Source organism: Opisthocomus hoazin, chromosome 24 (assembly GCF_030867145.1).
Source record: "Opisthocomus hoazin isolate bOpiHoa1 chromosome 24, bOpiHoa1.hap1, whole genome shotgun sequence".
NCBI classification, from domain to species: Eukaryota; Metazoa; Chordata; class Aves; order Opisthocomiformes; family Opisthocomidae; genus Opisthocomus; species Opisthocomus hoazin.
In genome coordinates, this window is record NC_134437.1 from 6,774,258 (window position 1) to 6,795,257 (window position 21,000).

Genomic DNA, 21,000 nt, shown 5'->3' on the forward strand with positions numbered 1-21,000 from the left:
TTTGACTCTTCCTTTAATCCAGCAGCCTGAAGAAAGCCAGGACAAAAAAAAAACCCTCCCTTCTCCCACACCACCCCCATCGCGATGCCCTACAGCATGATGAGAAGCCCTCAACAGACGCCCTACAGCATGATGAGAAGCCCTCAGCAACACGGCTCGAAGCGAATCAGTGGGAACTGCGGTCGCTGCTCCAGCTGACAGGCTCCCAAATCCGCTCAACTCAAAGACCCTCACCACTGCGCTTGACTCAACGGGAGCTCTGGTCCTCATTAACTTCACCAATCTCGTTAACGCCCCAGTACAGCGGCACAGCAAGGAAAGCAAAATCCAGTTTTTGCCAAGTCACTTCAGAGCTACCTCAAGGCAGTTCTGAGCTGGTCAGTGTTTTTCTCACCACACACAGCCACTATTTCCAGGCCACATTAACAGATATCTTAATTACCAAAGCAATACCTGCTGCAAGGCTTCGCCCGCAAGCGACCGGACATCCTCTCGTCCAGCCCGAGTGTGAAGTTCTCTCATGTCTTAAAAGCTTTAACTGACACAACCTGTCAACATCTGCAGCACTTGCTCGCCCGGGTAATCCTCAGATAAATCTGTGGGAGCACTCATGCAAAAAAAAAAAAAAAAAAAAAAAAAAAAAGGAGTCCCAGACTCACACTCAGAGCAGCACAACAGAGAAAACAAACCAAAAAACACAGTTCTTCAGTCTCAAGGGCCATTGAGACCCAACATCCTTCTTTGTTTCATAAATAAAGGTATCCTGTTACACACAGACCTTCTGGGATGAGCTTTCAAGCAGAGTGAAAGGAGGCTTAGACATACACAGTATATCCCATCAGGAGTTGCAGTTATATCCTTGAAAATACCAGAACGCATTCGATAACCAGCCAACAAGACTGCGAAGGAGACTTACACAAGATCAAAAATAAAATATTACACTGCCTTAAAAGATAAACCTTCTCTTTCCCTTTCTCCTGGTCCCTAAACGCAACAAATTCCGTAGATAGACCAGGCCTACCGAAGCAGGCAGCCCTCACAGGTGGCTTTCTGTGTCCCATAAACAGTGGTCCGCTAGCATGTTTCTGGTGTTTCCCGAGTCCGGGGCTGGTCGTTCTATGGAACTGTCCGAAGGAATTACAGTGCATCGTCAGCAAGGTATTTGGAAAAATCACAGTAACCAACCCTCCGCCCAGTCTGCAAGGGAGAAACACGTCTACTTCGAGGTGGCAACAGAGACAACGACCCTGCATCTTCAGAGGCGTGCTCCTGCACCCTTGTTTTCTCCTGGCTCAGCTTTACATCACAGCAGAAGCTGCTGTGCAGGCCAAGTGGAGCCTTTTTGTGTTTACAGGCAAAAAGGCGATTTTCCCTGCAAATGTTGGAGGGGAAAGAGTTGACAGCAGCTCCACACTGCCATTATGTTCTGTTATGATTTCAATCAGTTTGTTCCAAACGACACTGGTTTAAGACTGCACTTTCCCTTCTTTCTGGAACTGCTCGGTAACATAGGGCAGGGCAGACAGCATGTAAACACTTCTGGATGGTTGGAAAAATAATAATTTAATGGACTGCTTCGGCACATCTTCACAGCTTCATTGTTCTGTCCATCCCCGCACACCCAGGCGAGGAGCCCCTGCTTGGCTGCTGCTCTTTCTCCAGGCAGTCTGCTGCACTGAGCCGGTGTATTCCCTTTCACCCTGGCTGCTGAAACACAGACACAGGAAGCAGTTCTGCCACATCCTGGCCATTTACACCATGTCCTCCTGTTCAACGGCTCCTATTAAATAATACACATACAACACAACCTGCCAGTCAGCCTTCCGTTAGGCAAGCTTTTTCCCCATACAGTTGAAATAAAGTTGTTTACTGGAGATACTTCCAAAAAGGAAAAAATAAGGGTCAGCAGACATGCCAAAAAATAAAGTCCAGAGCAAGCAGAGGTTTCACTTCTCCTCCAGTCCTTTTTGTTAAAAGCGGCATACAATGGTATCCCAGAAGGATTTTGAGGGTGCTTCTTACGGTCACCGGGGACTTCAACCCTCTTAAAGCATTAACAAGAGCTCCAGGATTTTAGTTGAAGTTACATGAGCATATATTTTGAAACATACTGAGCTCCAGGATACCCATGTATCTGGGCTTTCGGGGAGAGGTGACAAGTACAAGCCAGTGCCACCACAAGGCTTCTTCATTCGTGTTCCGCTGAGAAAGTTCTTGGTTTAGTGATGTGCACTTCACTGCCGCCGCTGCCGTTGGTGGTTGTAGTGATTATGTACTGGGTGGTGGGCTGCTGGCCGCTCGCTTGCGATTCCAAGGTATCCGTGTGGGCCGGCGGCTGGGAAACGCCGACCTGTACCTCGCTAGAGAGCGAAGGGTTTTGTTTGACATCCAGATCGGGCTGACCTTCAGATATCACATAGTGCGTCTGCATGGGGAATATAAAATATAAGCAATAATTAATTGTTGCATCTTCTGTTTCTTTTCTGTTCTAATAGGCTGTAAACACTTTCCTGTTGCTGCGCTGGAAGACATTTTGCTAAGAACAAGGAATTCTGAAATGAAGTTGCATTTCATTTGAATGAATTCAAGAGCAACGTAACTCTTGTCCTTTGTTTTGAAGTACACTGGACTACTTTGGAGTCGATTAACTTATGAATGGTTAAATTAGTTGCACAATTAACCCATTACTACAAAACAGCAATTTTTAATATAACTATTCTGAAAGTTTTTTCCATTTTCCACATTTCCAGTGTCCAATATCAACGCAGTACAACGGCCTGCCTCCTTATGCTGGACTGCTTACTATTTGAGACAGCAGTAACTCTCCTTATTTTGTAATCCTACAGAAAACAGAAAGCTATCAAAACGTTTCCAGAAACTGTTCTGAATTTTGCTTTAACGGATACAGCTTACTCTCAAATATTTTCCAGACTATCAATACCACTTAATCATGCTTTGCCCTGCAAATGTGACCAAGTGAACACTTTAAACTTCAGGGACTCATACATATAGGGGCCAGACAGCAGGGGCCCTGTAAATGGCTAGATGCAGAAAACTATTTGTAATCACCACATGTAAAGAAGTACAATGCTGCTACTTAAAAAAACCCAGTACCTTTTCCTTGAAGCTCATGAGGTTATTATTTCCTGCCTTCTGTAACTTAGAGTTTACATCATGACTATATTTGAACAGCAGGCTTTAAGCCTGCGTTATTTAGGATAAAAAAGGGCATGATTGTTTTCCTTACCTGAGTAACTGCTTTCACTTGCCCTGTGTTGACAGTGGTGACCGGTGTACCTACAGCGGTCTCTGTGATCACGTACTGGCCTTGGGGAATGGTCATCATCTGAATCTCAGATGCTAAAAAATGGAAATTGGAAAATCAAGACCTTCAGTGAAACTCAAAGACCACCTTGAAAGAGAATAGCTTACTGTCACTAAGACTTCAAGCCTGAAACAGTGGTTGTTGAAAAGATATTCAGGTACTGTGCAGCCTTGTAAAACTCCACAGGCCTCAACAGAATTACGCCAGCTAACCGTCAGCTGCAGTTTTGGTAATTCACGCCTAGACAAGACATCCTGTTCTCACCCAAGAAATCACAGAATTACCATCCAGAGCTGCATGGACATGAGAAATCATTTCACGTCACCCTCATCTCCTGTATGATTCTTTCAAGCATCCATCCAAACTGGAACAAGCTGCTATCCAACACATCCACGCTTGCTGAATGCGGATTCTTTGGAATAAAGGAGCCCAGTCTGCCTCCCCAAACCACAGAGTTGGATAATTATAGACCTACAGTAGAAAAGCTAGTACAACCATTTTCTTTTGTCAAAGCCCATTTATCCTCTTTGACCTCTATGAATATTAATCATGAAGCTTAATGAGCTCTTAAAGTACTACCCCATTTGGTAGCTGGAGAAATAGAGCACGTACTAGTGCCACACACGAGCCAACTACTCTTGAGAGCTACTGCTGACACTTACAATAGCTCCGAAACGAGTTCCATGTGCTGGGAAGATAGGTGTGCTGAACAGAAGACCCTGGCTGCTGCTGGAGGGCTTGGTTTGGTGCAGATGACGTTGTCTGCATCTGCGAGGGGCTGAGCTCCTGCTGAGATTGTTGTGAGGAGGGACTCAAAGGCTGACCTCCAACCTGGGAAAAAGAGAGATTAAGTGTTTGCAGTGTACTACGCGTTGCATACCTCTACACTGTTATAAACTTATCCTTCTTAAGATGGGGGGCGGGCAGCAGGTTCTGTAGCATATCAAGCCCAAAGAACAGCAAAGCTCTCCTCCCTCTCCTCCAGCTTGCTTCACGCTGCGGTTAGCAAGCAGAGATCAAGAAACTGAAATAGCCACATTGCTTGCCAAAGGTTACATAGCAAGTCTGTGGCAGGGAACTGAGATGAGAGGCTAAACACTACCCAACAGCATGAAAAGCTTAACTTCCAGTATGTGAGGAATGTCCATTTCCGTTTGCATACTTCAGTTGGCTAACTTCAAATTTGTCTGCTCCCAGCCATTTATCTCTACCTTGTACATATCATTAGAAAAATAAGCCACAACAAAACCCCTCCCCAAACAAAAACACAACAAAGAACCCCCATACAACCTACGAACATCTGGGAACTACTTGATCATCTCAGAGATGTTCACGTGAGAGTCATTTCATGTGTGGTCCTTTAAATGACACAGAAAAGACTGTCTCCTGCATCAGCGTGTGTAATACGCCCGCTGAACAGACTGGCAGGGAAAACATTCCCTCCAAGGGCAGAGCGAAATACCTGCGATGATGACTGAGTGGCTGGCGATGGCTCCGAGACCTGGATGTGCTGCACCTGGATGGCGTGCTGGGTGTACGTCTGGGGGTCATGAAGCTGCCCAACGTCTACTGTGGAGTGCTGGGACTGGTGAGGTGAGGTAGCCTGGGGAGAAAAAAAAAAAAATCAGAGCAGAGGCATATACTTCAAATTCTTTGCAGAAGTAGTCGTGTAAACCTCTTCTGTGATACAAGGGAGGGAACAATGAGCTACGAGCCTTAGCGAGGCCATGGAGCGCTCCCGTTCAAGCCTGCGCTTACCCTCTCTGCACTCCCAGGAGATAAAAGAAGTAGACTTATCAGATGTAATGGCACTGAGACAGTGACATCGATGGAAAGCGCTTGCCTAAGGTCATACAAGCTGTCTGTGGCAGAGGCTGGACTCAAATCAAAGGGCCTGAAAACCCAGATTAGTGTCAACCACTGGACCATCCTTCTTTGTAAGCATCTTTCTATAAAATGGATACATAGTCAAGATCCGCAGACCCAACACCGTAGTTTGACATAGCTCTGTACCAAGACAAGTGCTCAAAGTGTTGCTGATTAAAGGCTTTCTTGAGCAACACCTGCTAATGATACCAATTGGAGCAGTTTAATTACAAGTCACAGCTCTCGATAAAATTAGTATTAGCTGCAGGAATCGGTATTCATGCTCTTGTATTGTTAGAACAGCCACGGTCAATATTAACCAGGGCCACTGTTTAGGCTTTTATTAACCAAATTCATAACCTAATTGGTAGTGAGGCCCAGAGAACACAGAATTTCAGATGCAAATACAAAGACACAGTAGTTTCAGCTTCACCCAGTGGATAATAGATTTGAAGGCTACGGGCATTTCTTACAGCTGCCTGAGTTATTTTCCTCAGCTCAGTTACTCTAGTTACACTCTGTTTTTATTTTTAGGAAGCTATTGAGCATCACAGAGAATAAATATTCTAATAAATGATACGAAGGGAAAAAGCAAGCGCTTTCTGTACTTCCAAATTTTGGCTCTGGCTCACTGAGAACAAGGAAATACAAATTCATCTTCTCAGCTGCAAAAATGGGTCACCCACTGCCCCACTTTTCCAGTTGCTACAAAACCTTTCTAGAGAAGACTCGAGGCAAAGGTGCCCATACAGCTAAAACTAAATTAGGACTGCGTTGGTAAGTCCTCAGTAAGCTGATAAAGACTTGCAGGACTACGTATGCCTAGTACACAACACTTACAATGGGAACCCTAAGCACTATCTATCAATTTACCTGTAAAAAATAGTCTGCACCACTTCTTGTAACGACTCTAACAAACTTACGAGCACTACAGCCCTAAGAAAGCACAGGCTTGATGTGCATGGAGTCGCAAGCACATCAAGTCCCCCACCAGGTCACTCACCTGGGCCACTTGAACAACCTGCAGCTGTATGTGCTGAGGCTGCTGCAAGCCAGTTGTGGCCTGAGACACAGGGATGTACTGGATTCGCTGGTAGTCTCCCTGGGAAGTTCGATAGTCTGTTGTGAGGGTCTGGGATATCTCCGTCATTGCTTGTGTCAGTAAATCTGTTGTCTGAGAAAGGTAGAGACACAGACCATCATCACAGAGTCTACTGGATTTAACACTTCTGCAGGACTGTAGCTCTTATCACACTGAATCTACACTTATACCATTGGGCCTAGTCATTCATTTACAAGAGCTTATGGTGTACAAAGGACGGGGTCCCAAGCAATCACCAGGGATCATCCCTGGGATTGTTCTCCTCTCGTCTAAATGCTCATCGGGAACATTAAAGGCTAACTTCACATACAGTAAGATGCTTGTAATCTTCTGGCTTATTAGTATTCTATTAGACAACAAAATCAGTATTCTATTAGACAAACGTCCTGCATTGTTAACAGTTTACTTGGCTTCCAAGTCAAAAAGTGCTTCTTGGACATATTCTGCCTCTCCTCACCTGCCAGAGTAATACTTTTCTTGACAGCTGTATTTCCTAAGTGTGTAAACACACTTGGCACCTAAACAGGTTTATGAAGCCAACAGCACCCTGGCTCAATCTGCCCATTTTCAAGCAAAACAGTCTTTTATCCCATTGCAGTCTTCAAATAGCAAGTTTTAAACTGAGGTTAAGATTTCTAAAACTATGCAGCACCCCAGCACCACTAAGAGACAAAACTCATTTTTCTAGTCTCAGCTTTCATTTCCGTAGCAGCTGATGTGTTAACAGTGGCGAGATCAGCCGCTGGAGGTTCCTATCACTCAGTTCTGCACCATCTAAACGATTACAGAACGATTTTGACCCCTCTGAACAGTTTGATCCAGTCCTCAGTCATCGTTAAACATGTCCTCCTGATCCCAAATACCGCAAGCACCTCGAGAGAACAGTCCCAGTGAAAATCCACAAGATAGATATTCTTGAGTTAGACATGTGTGGAAGTATTACGTGGAGTCAGTAGCATATGGGTCTGAATGAAAGGAGGGAATGAAGTAGGAGAAAAAGACAAATCCTTAGAGCTCCGAAAGAGAAATATGTAGTTCCTGGCAGAGGGGAAACTACAACACACAGATTCAGGAACAGAAGTATCTCAAATAATGTCCTAACACATGCTTTATAACGATGTCTGCCAAATAAGCACTAAGACTGCTATACCAGAGGGCTTCTGTTCGTTTCCCTCCATTGGCCTAAACTCACAGGTCTCAAATCCTTACCACAACAGTCTCTCCGGTGGTGCTGTCGGTGGTTAGAACAGCAGGCGTGGAACTGATGACAGCTGTCGCCAGCGGGGCGTGTATTGTGTTAGGCAGCTGAGCAAACTCCGGGTGCTTCTTGCGAATGTGCTGTACCATCTTCGTCTACAGAGACGCAAAAGAGCGTTAGAAAGACGGTCAGCAGCTCTGCTGCGGGCCAGCTGAAATCAAACAGCCCTACGGACCATTAAGGCAGCATCCAGATTCACACTATGGGATGCTCTGGTCAGCAAGAAGGAAACAAGGATCACAAAGTTCCTGCTGATTAGAGCTATCTGGTACCGAAACATTGCCCTAAACACCACAACCCGTAAGCTTTTTACCCCAACACAGCTAAATATTTTGGGGACCTTTTCCAGAGGTCACCTTCTCTGCATTTTTCCTTACTTCTCTCCCTTGTTGCTGTCAGTGAGCAGTTCCCAAGCTTTTCCATTTGTGACCGCGCCCTGATAACATTTCTGTTTCTTCTTTCAAGCTCACGCTATCTATTTAGGGAACCTTTTTGCCATAAAATGAGCAGGCTGTGCCTGTATTGTCAGCATGCAGCACAAAACCAGCACTCTGACTCAGAATAAAAGAGCTCTGCTTGTGGACTGACAGATGACAGAGACCGTGAAAGAGCATCACCAGGGAGAGCCCATCTTCAGAGGCCACGAGACAACCCCGTACCTTGCTGCTGTACTGCTTGGAACAGTGGGGACAGCAGACAGGAGGGGTGGCTATGGTGCCTGTCAGCTGGGTGTGGGTGCTCAGCATGGGATCCGGCTCCCCAGGGCCCGCAGGGCGCAGTTTGCGGATGCTTGGAGGTAGCTCAGCACCAGGATGGTTCTTCAGGATGTGCGCTTTGCGTTTACTGGCACTCTTGTACACCTGCAGGGTAAAGATTTGGGATGAAAATGGTGTAATCCTGATGTCCGTGCAGAAAACAGCTACCAGTTATCTTCATCTGGAAGGTCCCAACGTTGCTTTGGACAATATGCCTAGTTACATCCCCAAACAATTACAACATAATGCATGAATATACATACACCTGCCAGTGTTTTATTAACCTGCAATAACCACCCCTTTCTGTGCAGCATGCAGAAGCCATTTGAGAACTTGTGTGCCACAACAAAGCAAAGCAGGACAGGAAGATATGAGGAAAACATGTTTTGCCCAATACTTGGAAGGTCAAGCATCAGAAGCGCTGATCAAAGTTGTAATTTGGCCAATGTTAATTTGTCATGAGGGTTGATGCCTCCGCTCTCATACACAGTATCAAACGGTTTTAATAGCCTTCAGCAATCAACATTTTTTAATTCTTCCTAGGCACATCAACAAATGATTATTCTGTAGTATTATTTAAAGCTAGCCTTTTTTTCACCCCCTTTCAACAAAAGGAAGGAGGCATCAGAAGAACATACTGAGGATAAGAACAGTCAAAATACACTCTCTGGCAAATAAAAGCCCACATGCATAAAAAGCTAAAGCCAGGGAGTATGAACAGGAACCCCAAGGCCATGCAGAAGCAGTTTCAGGCTCCACTGAACACTGGGAATTACTGGCACGTGACTAAGTAAGCAGCTTAAAATAAAAGGCATTAGAGACTAACTTTCAGAAGTGATACAGAAACCAAAATAAATTAGTGTTCAGCAATTATAGATAGGATACTTAGCACTGGATTGCAAAAGTGATACAGGACTAAGGGTGGGTGACTGCTGGCTGGATGACAGTATTTAAGCTTTACCAACTCCCAAGACAGAAGAAAAGAAGGCCTGCAGTTTTCAATTAGCATTCAGCTACCTTGGCCTAAATGCATTTCTTCTTAATTTCTTTTGGATAGCGCTGCAGAAATGTTGCTGGTAAGCACCTCAAAAAAAGCTACAAACCCTGCCAGATGTTTCTACACCGAGACAAACTGGTTGCATACAGGTCTAGGACTGAGCTACCCTCCGAGGGGTGACTTCCTTACATACCTTATCACAGTACTGACAGAAGTAATCTCTGTTGGGTTTGATGATGGGCAACGTGAGCTCTGGCACCTCTTCTATTTTCATGTCTGGATGTCTCTTTGATAAATGATTCACCTTAACAGAAAGAAAGAGAACAAAAGAGCATATTTCAGATGGAAGCCAAGCAATTGCTTGTTCTCTTAGACACAGGTAACAGCCAAACCAAAACTGTAATAACGCTAGTCAGCAGCACCAGAAGCATTTGCTGCTGCAAGGGCTATTGTGCTTTCACAGTCGGCTGCTGAAGGCAAACATGGCTTTGCTAGATCTCATTTGCAGTTTCTCTATAGAAAAATAAGATGTGAAGGGTTAAAATAGCTTGCCAGAACTCCCTTGAAGCTGAGAGCGAGGTAATGTAAAGGACCTCTGCCCAGGGAGGCCTTGGCTAGCCGGGATCACAACCCTCATGAAATCTTTGCAAATAACATCTCGCACTGCCCAGCACCACTTACACAGTGGCAGTTGCACGGCGTGGCCAGGAGAGGCCCCTCAAGAAGCAGGAGAAACAAAAAAACCCAGGAAAGACAGGAAAACTGAGGCAGTAAGACTGAACTAGGCAATATATTAATCTTATGTTCTGCTAAGCACGTTACACATCAATCAGCATCAGCATTAAGATACAGTAGTGACAACCAGACACACACCACAGGCAATGAGATACGCAGAGGCACACATTTGATGAAGAGTCTAGACACAGTTTTAAGAGAGATACAATCTTAACTCAGCTGCAGAATTCTCCCAGTTTAACAGCATCCTTGTGTTCCAGCCATTGGATGGCCATCTTTATTCCTTAACTATCCATCAAAACTGAGCACATACCTTGCAAGAGAGGCTAGAACACACAGACACTCACCAACATGCCCCTCCGGCGGAAACCCATCATACAGAGCCGGCACTTGAACATGAAGCTTTCGTAGTCAGTGGAAGCTATCCGAGGCTTGAATGTTTTTGAGCGGCTGATTCGATCAGCTTTCTTGGCCTCCCTCTCTGGGTTGTGCATCCTCTGCATATGCTCTCGCAGTTTGTCTTTCCTCTAGGGAAAGAGAAAGTCGAGGAGAAAAGTATCAGCACCGCTTACTGCCTTACTACCTGTTACAAGGAAGAGCCATGATTTAAGTTGTTCAGAGATCTCTCTGGCTGTTCCTCTCCAGCGCTGTCATGAGACAGAATTGCACGCTCAGCGTCAGACAGCTCAGTAGGAACCCTCTGGGCTTTGGTTTATCCTTCAAACCAAGCCGAGGTTGCTCAGCCACAAAAGCAGAAGCCAAACTAATGCTAGTTTAGCAGCCTCTGAGAACAAGTCCCTCCACTCTGGCTCTTTTTTATCTAAAATATTAGGTCTCAACTCTGTACAGCTGGAAACTTGCATCAAATAACACTCTTGACTCAGGAAGACCTCAAGTCCTACAGCAGTACTGAACCTACTGCCCGGAAGCAATCCAGCTTCTCCGGACATACACTGTCTAGCACGTGCTTCTTCACCCAAAAGCATCCAGTCCCTCAGTATCCCACGAGAAACTAAGTGACAAGGAGCAGGCTGCTGCCACCACAGTTTACCCGGCTCACAGCCTACTGCATCTATACTGGAGGGATCTGAAAGGCATTTGGATGTCACGTGCTGATAAGATGCATCCCACAGACAGGCACCTTGGCCAAGAATATTATTAATCCACTGATGAGAGCTGCTGGGGTGGATCGTGCCCCTTCTCCATCAGAAATGGATGTCATAGCTTGACACGCGACACGAAGCGGTGCACGCAACTTGCGTGCACGTCTAGCATGTTCACACACGATAGTTTCTTCCACCTTTGAGAACACGAGCTTGTCTGCTCAAAGGAGGGTAAAGAATGGTGTTCTCCACCTGTACCAGGAACGATCCGGTCAAGAGTCATCTTACCTTGAACTGCTTGCCACACGTGGAGCACAGGAAGTCTTTGCGGTCCGAGTGTCGCAACATATGGAGTCGCAGCTTGTCGGGACGGCAAAAAGCCTTGTCACACTCCGTACACTGGTAAATCTTTTCTGAATGGAAACTGCGTACGTGTTTCTTGACCTAGAATTGCACAGAAAAATGGAATTTATTCAAAAGAGAAAAGCATGTGGTAAAACACTCTCAGAAGCTCTTAGCACAAAGGAAAAAGAAAGAAGGAAAAAGGTTCTAAGAGTTCTCTAATCTGCTTAGGCTTAAAAAGTGTTTTATCAGAACAGCTGATATATTGGCAATAGTTTCTATAAAGCCATAACATCTCTATTCTGCTTCTGGATGGAGGATTTGATTTCTTCAACACTGATTCTTGAAGACATCAGCTGTTGCGCAGGCGAGCACTTCATGGGCAGCAGAAGTCCATGATGTACCAGTTTTACTGAATCATCCTTGAGTTAACAAGTTTGTCTGGGGTTCCTTATCTTTACTTCATTTATCAGAAATATAAATACAAGGACTAACTCCTTTCAGTCAGAGAGAACAAGCTTGCAATTACAACTGGCAACAAACACACACAGACAGAAAGCCATTTGCATGCCATTCCTGAATGGTAATTACTTTTGCATATCTTGGGACTATCCTTGACCTCTTCAACCATCTCATGGGACTTTCTCCCCCCAATAAAGTCACTAATGAGGTTTAACATCTGAAATCCAAGCTCTGTTCAAGAAACGGATCCCTAATTGAATCTTTAGCATCTTCTAACACTGATCATACATGGAACGACTTAGTATCTTGATCTGTTCCACGTAAAAGTATTTCACTAGGCAGCAATTTACGGTGACTAGACTTAATTATTTACATAGCACCAAATGAAAAAAATATCATCTTTAAACTCCAAAATAGAGTTGAATAGCTGGAAAAAAGACATGGGACCTTCTTGTGACTGGCTCAGTTTCACGGGAAAATTTATGGGAAATTAGGTTGCAGTACAGCATTTCTGAGTCATCAACATTTTCCCTTGTTCAACATTTACAGAAGATAAAGGGTTTTAGCCAGGGTGGAATCATATTAGTAAATCACTTTCCCCCATCCTTTCCTCTTTAGCCTATTGGCTAGTCTATCAGTTCCTATTACTGGACATAAAGTGGATTTCTACATTCCAATTTCAGTCAGGCAGCTCAGCAAGACATATCAAGCTCTTTGTCCATGTGAAGCATCATGAATACGTACATGGTACGTCTCAGTTTTTTTGTTACTGAACATCGAAACAGCATCCTTAAATTGTAACAACTATCTCCTCTGGTGGCTGTGCACGCTGCACAAAGTAGTTACATTACTCACTACCCCAGCGCAACCTCTCCTAAGCAGTGTGCAGAGAAGAGGAGTAAGTACCCAGCTGAAGCCTGGGGGGAAGTCAGGAAGCAGAGTATCCTGATCTGTTCTGGCATTTCTGCAAGGCATGCAAACAAATTACCCTGACAAAAACAGTGAAGGGATTGAAAGATATTTTTATCATGTAAAAGCACAAATGCTTTTGGTTCAGAGTCTTAATGGCAAAGGACAAGGTGTATTCAGGGATATGCTGCATACAACAAAAGACAATATGGTTTTGTGCCGTGGATCTGTACCAACCAAAAGTAGTCGGGACCTCTGCTTTGGGCGTTTTCTGGGGATAAGGGACCACCTGTCCAACAGTACAGTGCCTTCTAATGCCAGATTAAAGTACCACAACTGACTACTTAGTGGAAAGAGCACTTCAGTGGCGTAAGACAACACCTAGGAGTGCTTGGTCACTCCTTTTTCATTGCTGACTGGCAGGGACCCCTTTTATCTTGTGACAATGAACTGACATGCGTCGTTACACAAGAACAGTACTGAAAAATTCATAAACCGAGTGCTCGCAAGGGACCCGGAGCCAGTGCTTCAAATCAGCACGGCATCTCACCTGGATAAAATCTGGGAAGCGCTTTTTGCAGGTAGGGCAGGTGAAATAGCCATCATTGACATGGATGGCCACATGATCTTTCAGCAGATCCAAGCGGTCAAAGGACTCGGGACAGAAGATGCAGGAGTACGTTTTCTGGTCCATGTGGAACTTCATGTGGCTCTCGAGAGCGCTGCTGTTGATGAAGCCCTTGTTACAGATGTCACAAGTCAAAGGGCAATTCCCTTCCCGTCCGTGAAACCGCAGATGCTGATCCAGTTTGTCCTTTTCGCGGAAGGCCTTCCCACACTGGAGGCATTTGAACGGGCGAAAGGATTTCCGTATGAACAGGTGCTGAAGAGCTGCATTCTGAAAGAAACATGGAAAAGACCATTAGCTGTTATTATTATGTGTGGATTCCACATTCAAATGTTTTCAAGATTAAGTATACCGGATGATCCGTGAACCTAAACTTAAAGCTTTTGTGTTCTAGATACTGTCTCCATTTTACAGAGGGGGAGGCTGTGACAAGCAGAAGTTGAGGGATGTACCTGCAGTTACACACTGAATTAGGAGAACACAATGCAGGACTTGGCTCTCCAGTTGCTGTTTTCTGCCAATTCAGCCAACTTCTGTCTTTAGCATGGCATTTTTCTATAAAATAAAACTAAGTCTTCTGAAGTACAGACCTGGGCATGAGAAAAGCTGCAATTCCAGCTGATTTGGGGGGATTGGGTCAGAAGTTCAGCCACCATACAAAGCAAGAGCAAGCTAATGCCCTGCCTTTCACACAGGAGCAGGGCTTAAGAAATTCCACAGCCCTTTACAGAATCAGCTTCTGCACCAAACATCACCAGAGATGTGCAGCGGTGGTTTAGCATTGCCTGGAAGACTTCTGGTGGAGCATATGCTCAACCTTTTTGTTATTGTCAAAAGCAAGAACGGCACTTCAAAACACTACAGCAGGGGCAGAAGGGCAGGTTTACGGGCAACACGTAAGAACTTGTGAGCAATTCGCCTCTCTTTGCCATTTAGCATACATCATGTGCTAGAGCCTGAAAATGAAGATGATGAAAGACAAACACGCTGGTGCTAAATCAAGAGGAACTCTGATCGATTCTGCAGTCTACTCCAGGGGGAGTTGATTACACACAGTCAAACTTGAAATTGCTTTTTTCGGTATTGCAAGAAACTTCAGGAATATTGTGAATTGCGCATAATGCCGGTTGTGTGAACATTCATTTTAAAGTTTAATGTACCAGGCTGCTCTTATCTGTTTTTCTCCACTCCTGCTGCACACAATTTCTCTTCCCAGTCCCTGCTTTGCTTGGGTGTGTGCTCTCCTCCAGTCTACCTTTTCTGTAAGATTTCCTGACTGTTGTTTCTTCCCTTCCTCCCCTTCAGATAAAAGTTAGAGAGCCATCCCAGTCCTGATATCAGCGATGCCTGCTGGAGAAACAGATGCTGCTGGACACATTGCCTGCAGAAACAGGCAAGCACACCCTGCACCTGCACTTCAGTGTTGGATGACAACTATGTGGGATAGTTGCAAAGCTAGAAATCAGCCATGCCTCTGCACGGGTGAAATCCCACAGCACAGTATCAGCCCTACTGTACCGAAAGAACACTGCCATGTTGCCGTTTCTCTGCAAGAAGCCTAAGGAATATTTACTCTTCTCCACAAGAAGATCTATACATCAGCATTTATGGATGTCTTTTCAGATGTGACACACAGAATCTACATCTCAGTAGTTACATTGCTGGCACCTATGCTTACACATGTTCAGTATTACATACTTGAGATACATTCAAGACAAATCTGCAAACAGATTTCCTTGGTTTCCCCTCCTCTTTTCTTGAGGGAATGTCTGCTGTGTCCCTTAAGTGTGTGCCAACAGCTGACAATGAGAAAGTAAAGGAGCTTTACTGTTGGAACAAGGGAACAGCTTGGCAATATTGTAAAATGCTGTGCTAGAGATCAGATTAGTGAACCCGAACGATCCTTTTCACCTTCTGAACTGCAGAGGGAAACTTATACTTTCATTCTGGAAAAAGGAACACGAGAGCAACTGTTTCGCTATGAAACAAGCTAGCAGTTTAATACAGGAGCCCCAGATGAGCCCTCCCATGAATGGTCATCATCTCCATTCTCCATTTTACAAGTGGAGACAATGGGAAATACACGGATCTGCTGTAAATGACACAGTGAGCTGGAAGGATAGACGTGTGCTATGTAAAAATTAACACGTTGCTTGGAGTCAGAGGTATCTAATTTTCCCCTTAACCATATGCTAATAAGCCAAGTAGTTTAGAAGATCTGCACCTCAAGCTCCTCACCGCACTATTGCTGTCCCCCGCTGTTTGTAACCCCCAGCCACCCGACCCATAAGACAGCAGGCCATACGCCTACACCGTGTAAATCAGAGTCCCACTGCTATCTCAAAGGCTACAGAAGGGTGAAACATTTTACTGCTTGTCAGTTAGTTAAACTATCTAGTATAAAAACAGAAAGAGATAACTAAGTGTTGTCTCATAAACAGATAACATTGATCCAGTGCAAACAACTGTGTAAACAAATCCTCCATAACTTCAAGATGGATATTATAGTATTTCATTCCAAGCGTTTTTCTCCTATAATATTCACCTCAAATTTGCAATTAGTATGAACAGAACTAGAAGAATGCAAGTTGTTATGCAGATAACACTTAGTTCTGGATATTGGTTGCTTAAAGAAGAACAAATGTGACAATGCATGATGCAGGGTCAACCAGGAGACACTAAACAGAAGTTGGACAAAACAACATGGAAGGTGATCTTGTTACGTACCATTTGATTAGATACAGCAAAAACCCAACGAAACAAAAAGCCAAGCCAAACCTACCTGCAGCTCCAGCTGAGCAGGCAGCATTGAGGGAGAGAAAAATATTTATGTTATGCAACGGACTTTGAAACAGAAGCCTTGACTTCTGCAATAGCCACGCTTCTGCGGGTCACTACGAGGGCCAGCTCTTCTAGCTGGAGTTTACTCTTTACTCAGGCAAAACTCCTTTGAGGTTTTTGCCTCAGGAAACACGAAGCAGATCTTCAAGGTTTACCCTGTAGTTAATAACTGCCCAAAAGGGAGTTAAAGGGCAAAGATAAAAACCACAGATCATCCTGAAGGTGTTTGGTGACCTTTCATGTTTTCTCAGAGTTGATTAATAATGACGTAATGTGTACTGCAGAGCCACAGCGAGAACGAAATGCTTTTAGCAGCAGAAGGGAGTAATTAGGGCAGGATGACAACAGGGCAAGGGTTAAGAGAGTGAAAAAGTCGAGTAAGGACTTTTATAACCTCATCTTACTGTTTGTACTCTGTTGTACAATCAGTTGCATTTCTTTCAGCATGAAGGAAGTGCCTGTGCTTTCCAAATCCTATCGCTATCCCTGCCAGCTCCTTCCTCGGAGTAAAGCAGTCACCTCTGCAAAAGACCTTTTAAGATCAGCTCTGCACGTAAAAAAAGCAATTTGGACATGCCGATGTTTCTGGGATGAGCCCATAGACACTCTGGACACTGCCCAGAACTGAATTAAAAACAAATATTCATTTTGGCTGTGGACCACAACGTTCCTCTAATTTGTTACTGGAGGATCCTGAAGGGTGGGTGTACCTCTCTTCAATGCTAGGGATAGGACTGCCGTGTTTAAGGTCTGACCTCCCAAGCAAGGCTCTAAAGCAGAGGCTGAAAAACAAACTGATCCTATCAGGACTTTAACCCTGTGGCACCAGAGTTCAGTGCTTCCAGGAAGAATGAAAGCACTCTCAGAACATCACTGCCTTCAACCTTAGAAAAAGATGAAACTATTCACACAGAATTGTTTTTGAAAACTAAATCCTACATGAGTAATAAAGGAAGAACTGGAACTACAGAGGTCTTCAGATCATAATCAGAAGCCAAGACTTTCTACCTGTTCTGTGCAAGTGAATGATGTACTACACATCTTAAAACCAAGTGTTTTCTTGCTTATAACATTAAGTGCATGTTATTATAACAAGGTGATGTGAATAGTTGAATTGAACGAGTGCTCATAGGGTGCTAGAGCTTGCTGTGATTTTTCAGTGCATAAAAAAACAACGCTTGCTAGTTTACTCTTATCTCAAGTTCTCATTGCTCACAGCCTGATGCAATATGGAAAGGTGCTGTGCAACCACCCATCTGCCATTCTGCCAGTGCCCCTATCTGGAAACCTCTCCAGAACTCTGCTGAGCACAAGCTGCCAGAGGCACAGGAAGTCAGGGAGATCTGGCGATACAGACACGCCACCGAGCACTAAACCACCACTGCACTCCTCCGAGTTGTCATCCCTGTGCGACAACATTCCAGGGAACAAAAGCTAAGTCACAAGGCAAAGTAGTAACTTCAGAATCTCTGTCCCTTTCTTCCCACATTTACTGTTTAAGAAAATCTTCAGTTCATATTTGGGTTCACAAGTTCAGCGGAACAGGCAACATCTTCTCTTCCCATCACACTCAGGCCTCAGCTTTCTACTGAGGAAGTTGTGGCACATCATAAGCAGTCAATACCCATGGTTTTTACAGTCAAAAAACTCAGCATCTATCTTTGTACTCCGGTATTCACCCTTCAATATGTTCAGTAAAAATCCCCCAAGCTTTTAACATATGAAAATCAAATTACTGGTTGAAACTTGACATTCACAGAGCGCAAGCATTTTATAGGGTCAAAAATTCTACAGTCTAGAAGTGCCAGAGCCAAATTCTTCCTTCAAGACACCCCGCTGCATTTATGGGTTAACACCACCCCTGGTCTCGCCTATATATTGCTATAAACTGAGAGCAAAATTTGGCTCAACACCTTCCTCTATGGAACAGTTACTCAACTCTTTTCTAATCCTTTCTCATGCCCTGAAAACGAAGCTTTACCACTACTGCAGCTGTTCCTTTCTGTAATCAAAATTCTTTTTAAACACGGAAGAACAAAAAAGATTTTAGGCTAAATAAACCAATCTCCCAGTTACATGGCTTGAAGGATTATTTGCTTGAATCATTTCCCTCCCACACATAGTAAAGAAAAAACAGCTCACCCAGTTGACACAAAGCTCAGGCTCAAAGTGCTCGCTGCTGGTACACAAAGCTCTTAGCACAGGTTTTCATCTCAAAACCCGGCAGGTTTTCTACCCCAAATTTTATCACTAAATATCATCCTCATCAACCAAGGGGATGTAAAGCAAGGTCGTGGTTCCTCTTTGGCAACTCTTTGCAAGGCAAGAGTTCTGAGAGACAGATGGTGCTGTGAACAAGTCATTAGTCTGTGCCACAGCACCATGATTCAGCCGGCTGTTTGAGGCACTCCTGCTTGCCAGCTTGGACCGACTGCGTTTCCATGAAAGAATTATTGTGCTGGAATTGAATCGGCTCCAGTTGCTGACCAGTTCTCACTAGCATCTCATGAGATACTAGTGCTTTACATGAGATTTGTCTTCTTCTCAGTGCAAAGCAATTTGCTAGGAACGAGCCGCTTTATTCGGGATTTGGAAATGGATACAGCAGTGGGAGGAAGAGACCAGCTGGTCCTGGCAGGCAGGTCCAGCATTCTCTGGGTGACAGCACACGGAGAGGGTGAGAGAAGGCACGAGCCGCTGTCCTCTTGGCTTACCCTGATACGCTTTGCTCGCCTCATGTCATCTGCTGTCATGGTGCTCTGCGTGGGCACCGTGCTCTCCTCATGCTGCGGCTGGATTTGTAGCGGGTGGTTTTGTGACTGCTGCTCCAGTGCCGGCTGCGTCTCTGATGGCACCGGCGTCTGCTCCTGCTGCTCCAACCCATTCAGTGTGGCTTGTCCGGCCTCATCAAACTGCCCCTTGCTGGAAAAATGCAGCAAGTCCTGAAATCGCAAATCATACAACCAGTGATTATTCCCCCCACCCACTGAAAAATGCTTTGATAATACTCAGCAGACAGCAAGATTTCTATAGATTTAATCACAAGCTATAAACAAAACGGATCTCCGCTAACGCTTTCCTGCTGCGTTCTATTGATGCTCTCAGCAGATCACCTCCACCTACAACAGCACTCAGAGCGCTAGGGAAGGTGACTCTCTTGGCCATCGTGTTTTCTGATCGGACACAATCAAAGCGACGCAGCTGGTAACAGCCAAGCCAGTTCTTCTGCACTTGGACTATTGCTGCTTTAACCAAAGGTGACGTAGGCTGACCTGTGAGAAATGTTACTACCAAAGTGACTAGCACAGATCAGGGAAGGCAGAGAATTTCTGTCTCGTTGAAACTGTTGTCACTTTGAAACATGATCACATTGCTATGCCATGTCTTCTCCTTTCTAACAAACTAGCTGCAGTGCTCAACTGGAAAGTGACAAACGAGATCATTATTCTGTGCACTGTCTGTTTTGCTATCCAGTTTCCAAGCTCTGCATACTCTCCTCCACCCAGCTGCATACATCACTTACACTTATCACACAAAGCTGCTTTCCTCCATTTTTGCATTAGCAAAAGAGAACAGGGAGGGTGTTGGGAGCAGGAAGCACCTATCAAAAAATCTACATTCTTCCCATATTAATTCCACTAACTCCTCTGGGATGAAATAATCTCATACTACAAGGGGAAAAAAACCAAAACAACACACATAGATCGCTCCTTGACATCGCTCAGTGCAACCAGAAGTGTATCAGCTCACGGCTGGCACTGTCAAATCACAAAAGCAGGTGTGGGAGAAGAAGAAAAACATGGAGGTGCCAGAGGGAGCGCAGCTGTGAATGCTCACCAGATAGAGACACTTTGCAGAGCAATACACCAGCCCATGCCCAGTCCTGGTCTAGGTGGCAAGTTTCCACGCTTGCTGACACTAAACTGTGCTCACAGCGTCCCAGGTCTGAAGTTCTCAGGCAGATGAACTTGTGTCCAGCCATTAGCAAGGCGGGCAGACCTCCAAAGGCTTGGGACATAACCATGGCCCTGCTTGACCATACAGACACACAGGAGCTAGCTCCGGGCCATGCTCCAAGCCACCTCCAGTCCATGGGCCATTCAGCCACATTAGCATGGGACTGCACCCAGTAAGCCCTGTCTCTCTGCAGTTAAGAGTTTGGGAACAGCATTATGCTCACTTGTCTACATGGAGCTGGCTTGGGTCACGTCAGCTTGCACTTGCCCGTGCTTAGTGCAACGTTTTAGGCCGTGCTCCACGCTCAGGAAGTGAGCGGCAGGCAGTCATAGGCAACACACACATTCCTCCTTCTGACTCAGCGCTGAACCACGACCCAGCGAGACACCAGAGGAAAATTACTGCTCCAGGTATCAGCTTCCAGCTAAGTCATAAAACAGAGCCACCGATCCCTCCTGACACCTTTCGTAAAAGGACCTGGTGGTAACCTAAGCATGGTCAGCAAAGAGAAATTAGCATTTTACTTATATAAATACATCATATTAGGTCCCTACAGAATTTAACAATCAAACACAAAAGAACATCTTGCAATAACTATAGCTACAGGAGGCCCCTTTTTTTTTTAACATTAAAACATCATAAAGAATCATATCTCAAACTGATTTAATCCTACAAGCAACAGTTGTAAGAGCAGGCTCTGACCTCACGTTCCAGAAAGGA

The 21,000-nt window shown here is 44.8% G+C and overlaps 1 protein-coding gene across 8 annotated transcripts in view; it reads right to left on the reverse strand.

The window, feature by feature from the left end:
• Positions 1 to 1,544: 1,544 nt before the first annotated feature.
• PRDM10 (PR/SET domain 10) overlaps positions 1,545 to 21,000 on the reverse strand; it is a 43,314-nt gene continuing 23,858 nt past the window's right edge. For 7 of the 8 annotated variants that reach the window (XM_075442526.1, XM_075442525.1, XM_075442524.1 and 4 more), the window contains 12 exons: positions 19,038 to 19,265; positions 13,405 to 13,752; positions 11,430 to 11,585; positions 10,386 to 10,565; positions 9,497 to 9,607; positions 8,211 to 8,411; positions 7,503 to 7,646; positions 6,195 to 6,365; positions 4,788 to 4,928; positions 3,988 to 4,156; positions 3,248 to 3,360; positions 1,545 to 2,425 (listed from right to left, as the gene is read on the reverse strand). In XM_075442526.1, the coding sequence (XP_075298641.1) occupies positions 2,189 to 2,425; positions 3,248 to 3,360; positions 3,988 to 4,156; positions 4,788 to 4,928; positions 6,195 to 6,365; positions 7,503 to 7,646; positions 8,211 to 8,411; positions 9,497 to 9,607; positions 10,386 to 10,565; positions 11,430 to 11,585; positions 13,405 to 13,752; positions 19,038 to 19,265 (2,199 nt within the window). In that variant the 3' untranslated portion in view covers positions 1,545 to 2,188. The remainder of the gene's footprint in view (positions 2,426 to 3,247; positions 3,361 to 3,987; positions 4,157 to 4,787; positions 4,929 to 6,194; positions 6,366 to 7,502; positions 7,647 to 8,210; positions 8,412 to 9,496; positions 9,608 to 10,385; positions 10,566 to 11,429; positions 11,586 to 13,404; positions 13,753 to 19,037; positions 19,266 to 21,000) is intronic. The other variant, XM_075442528.1, reaches the window with a different exon arrangement.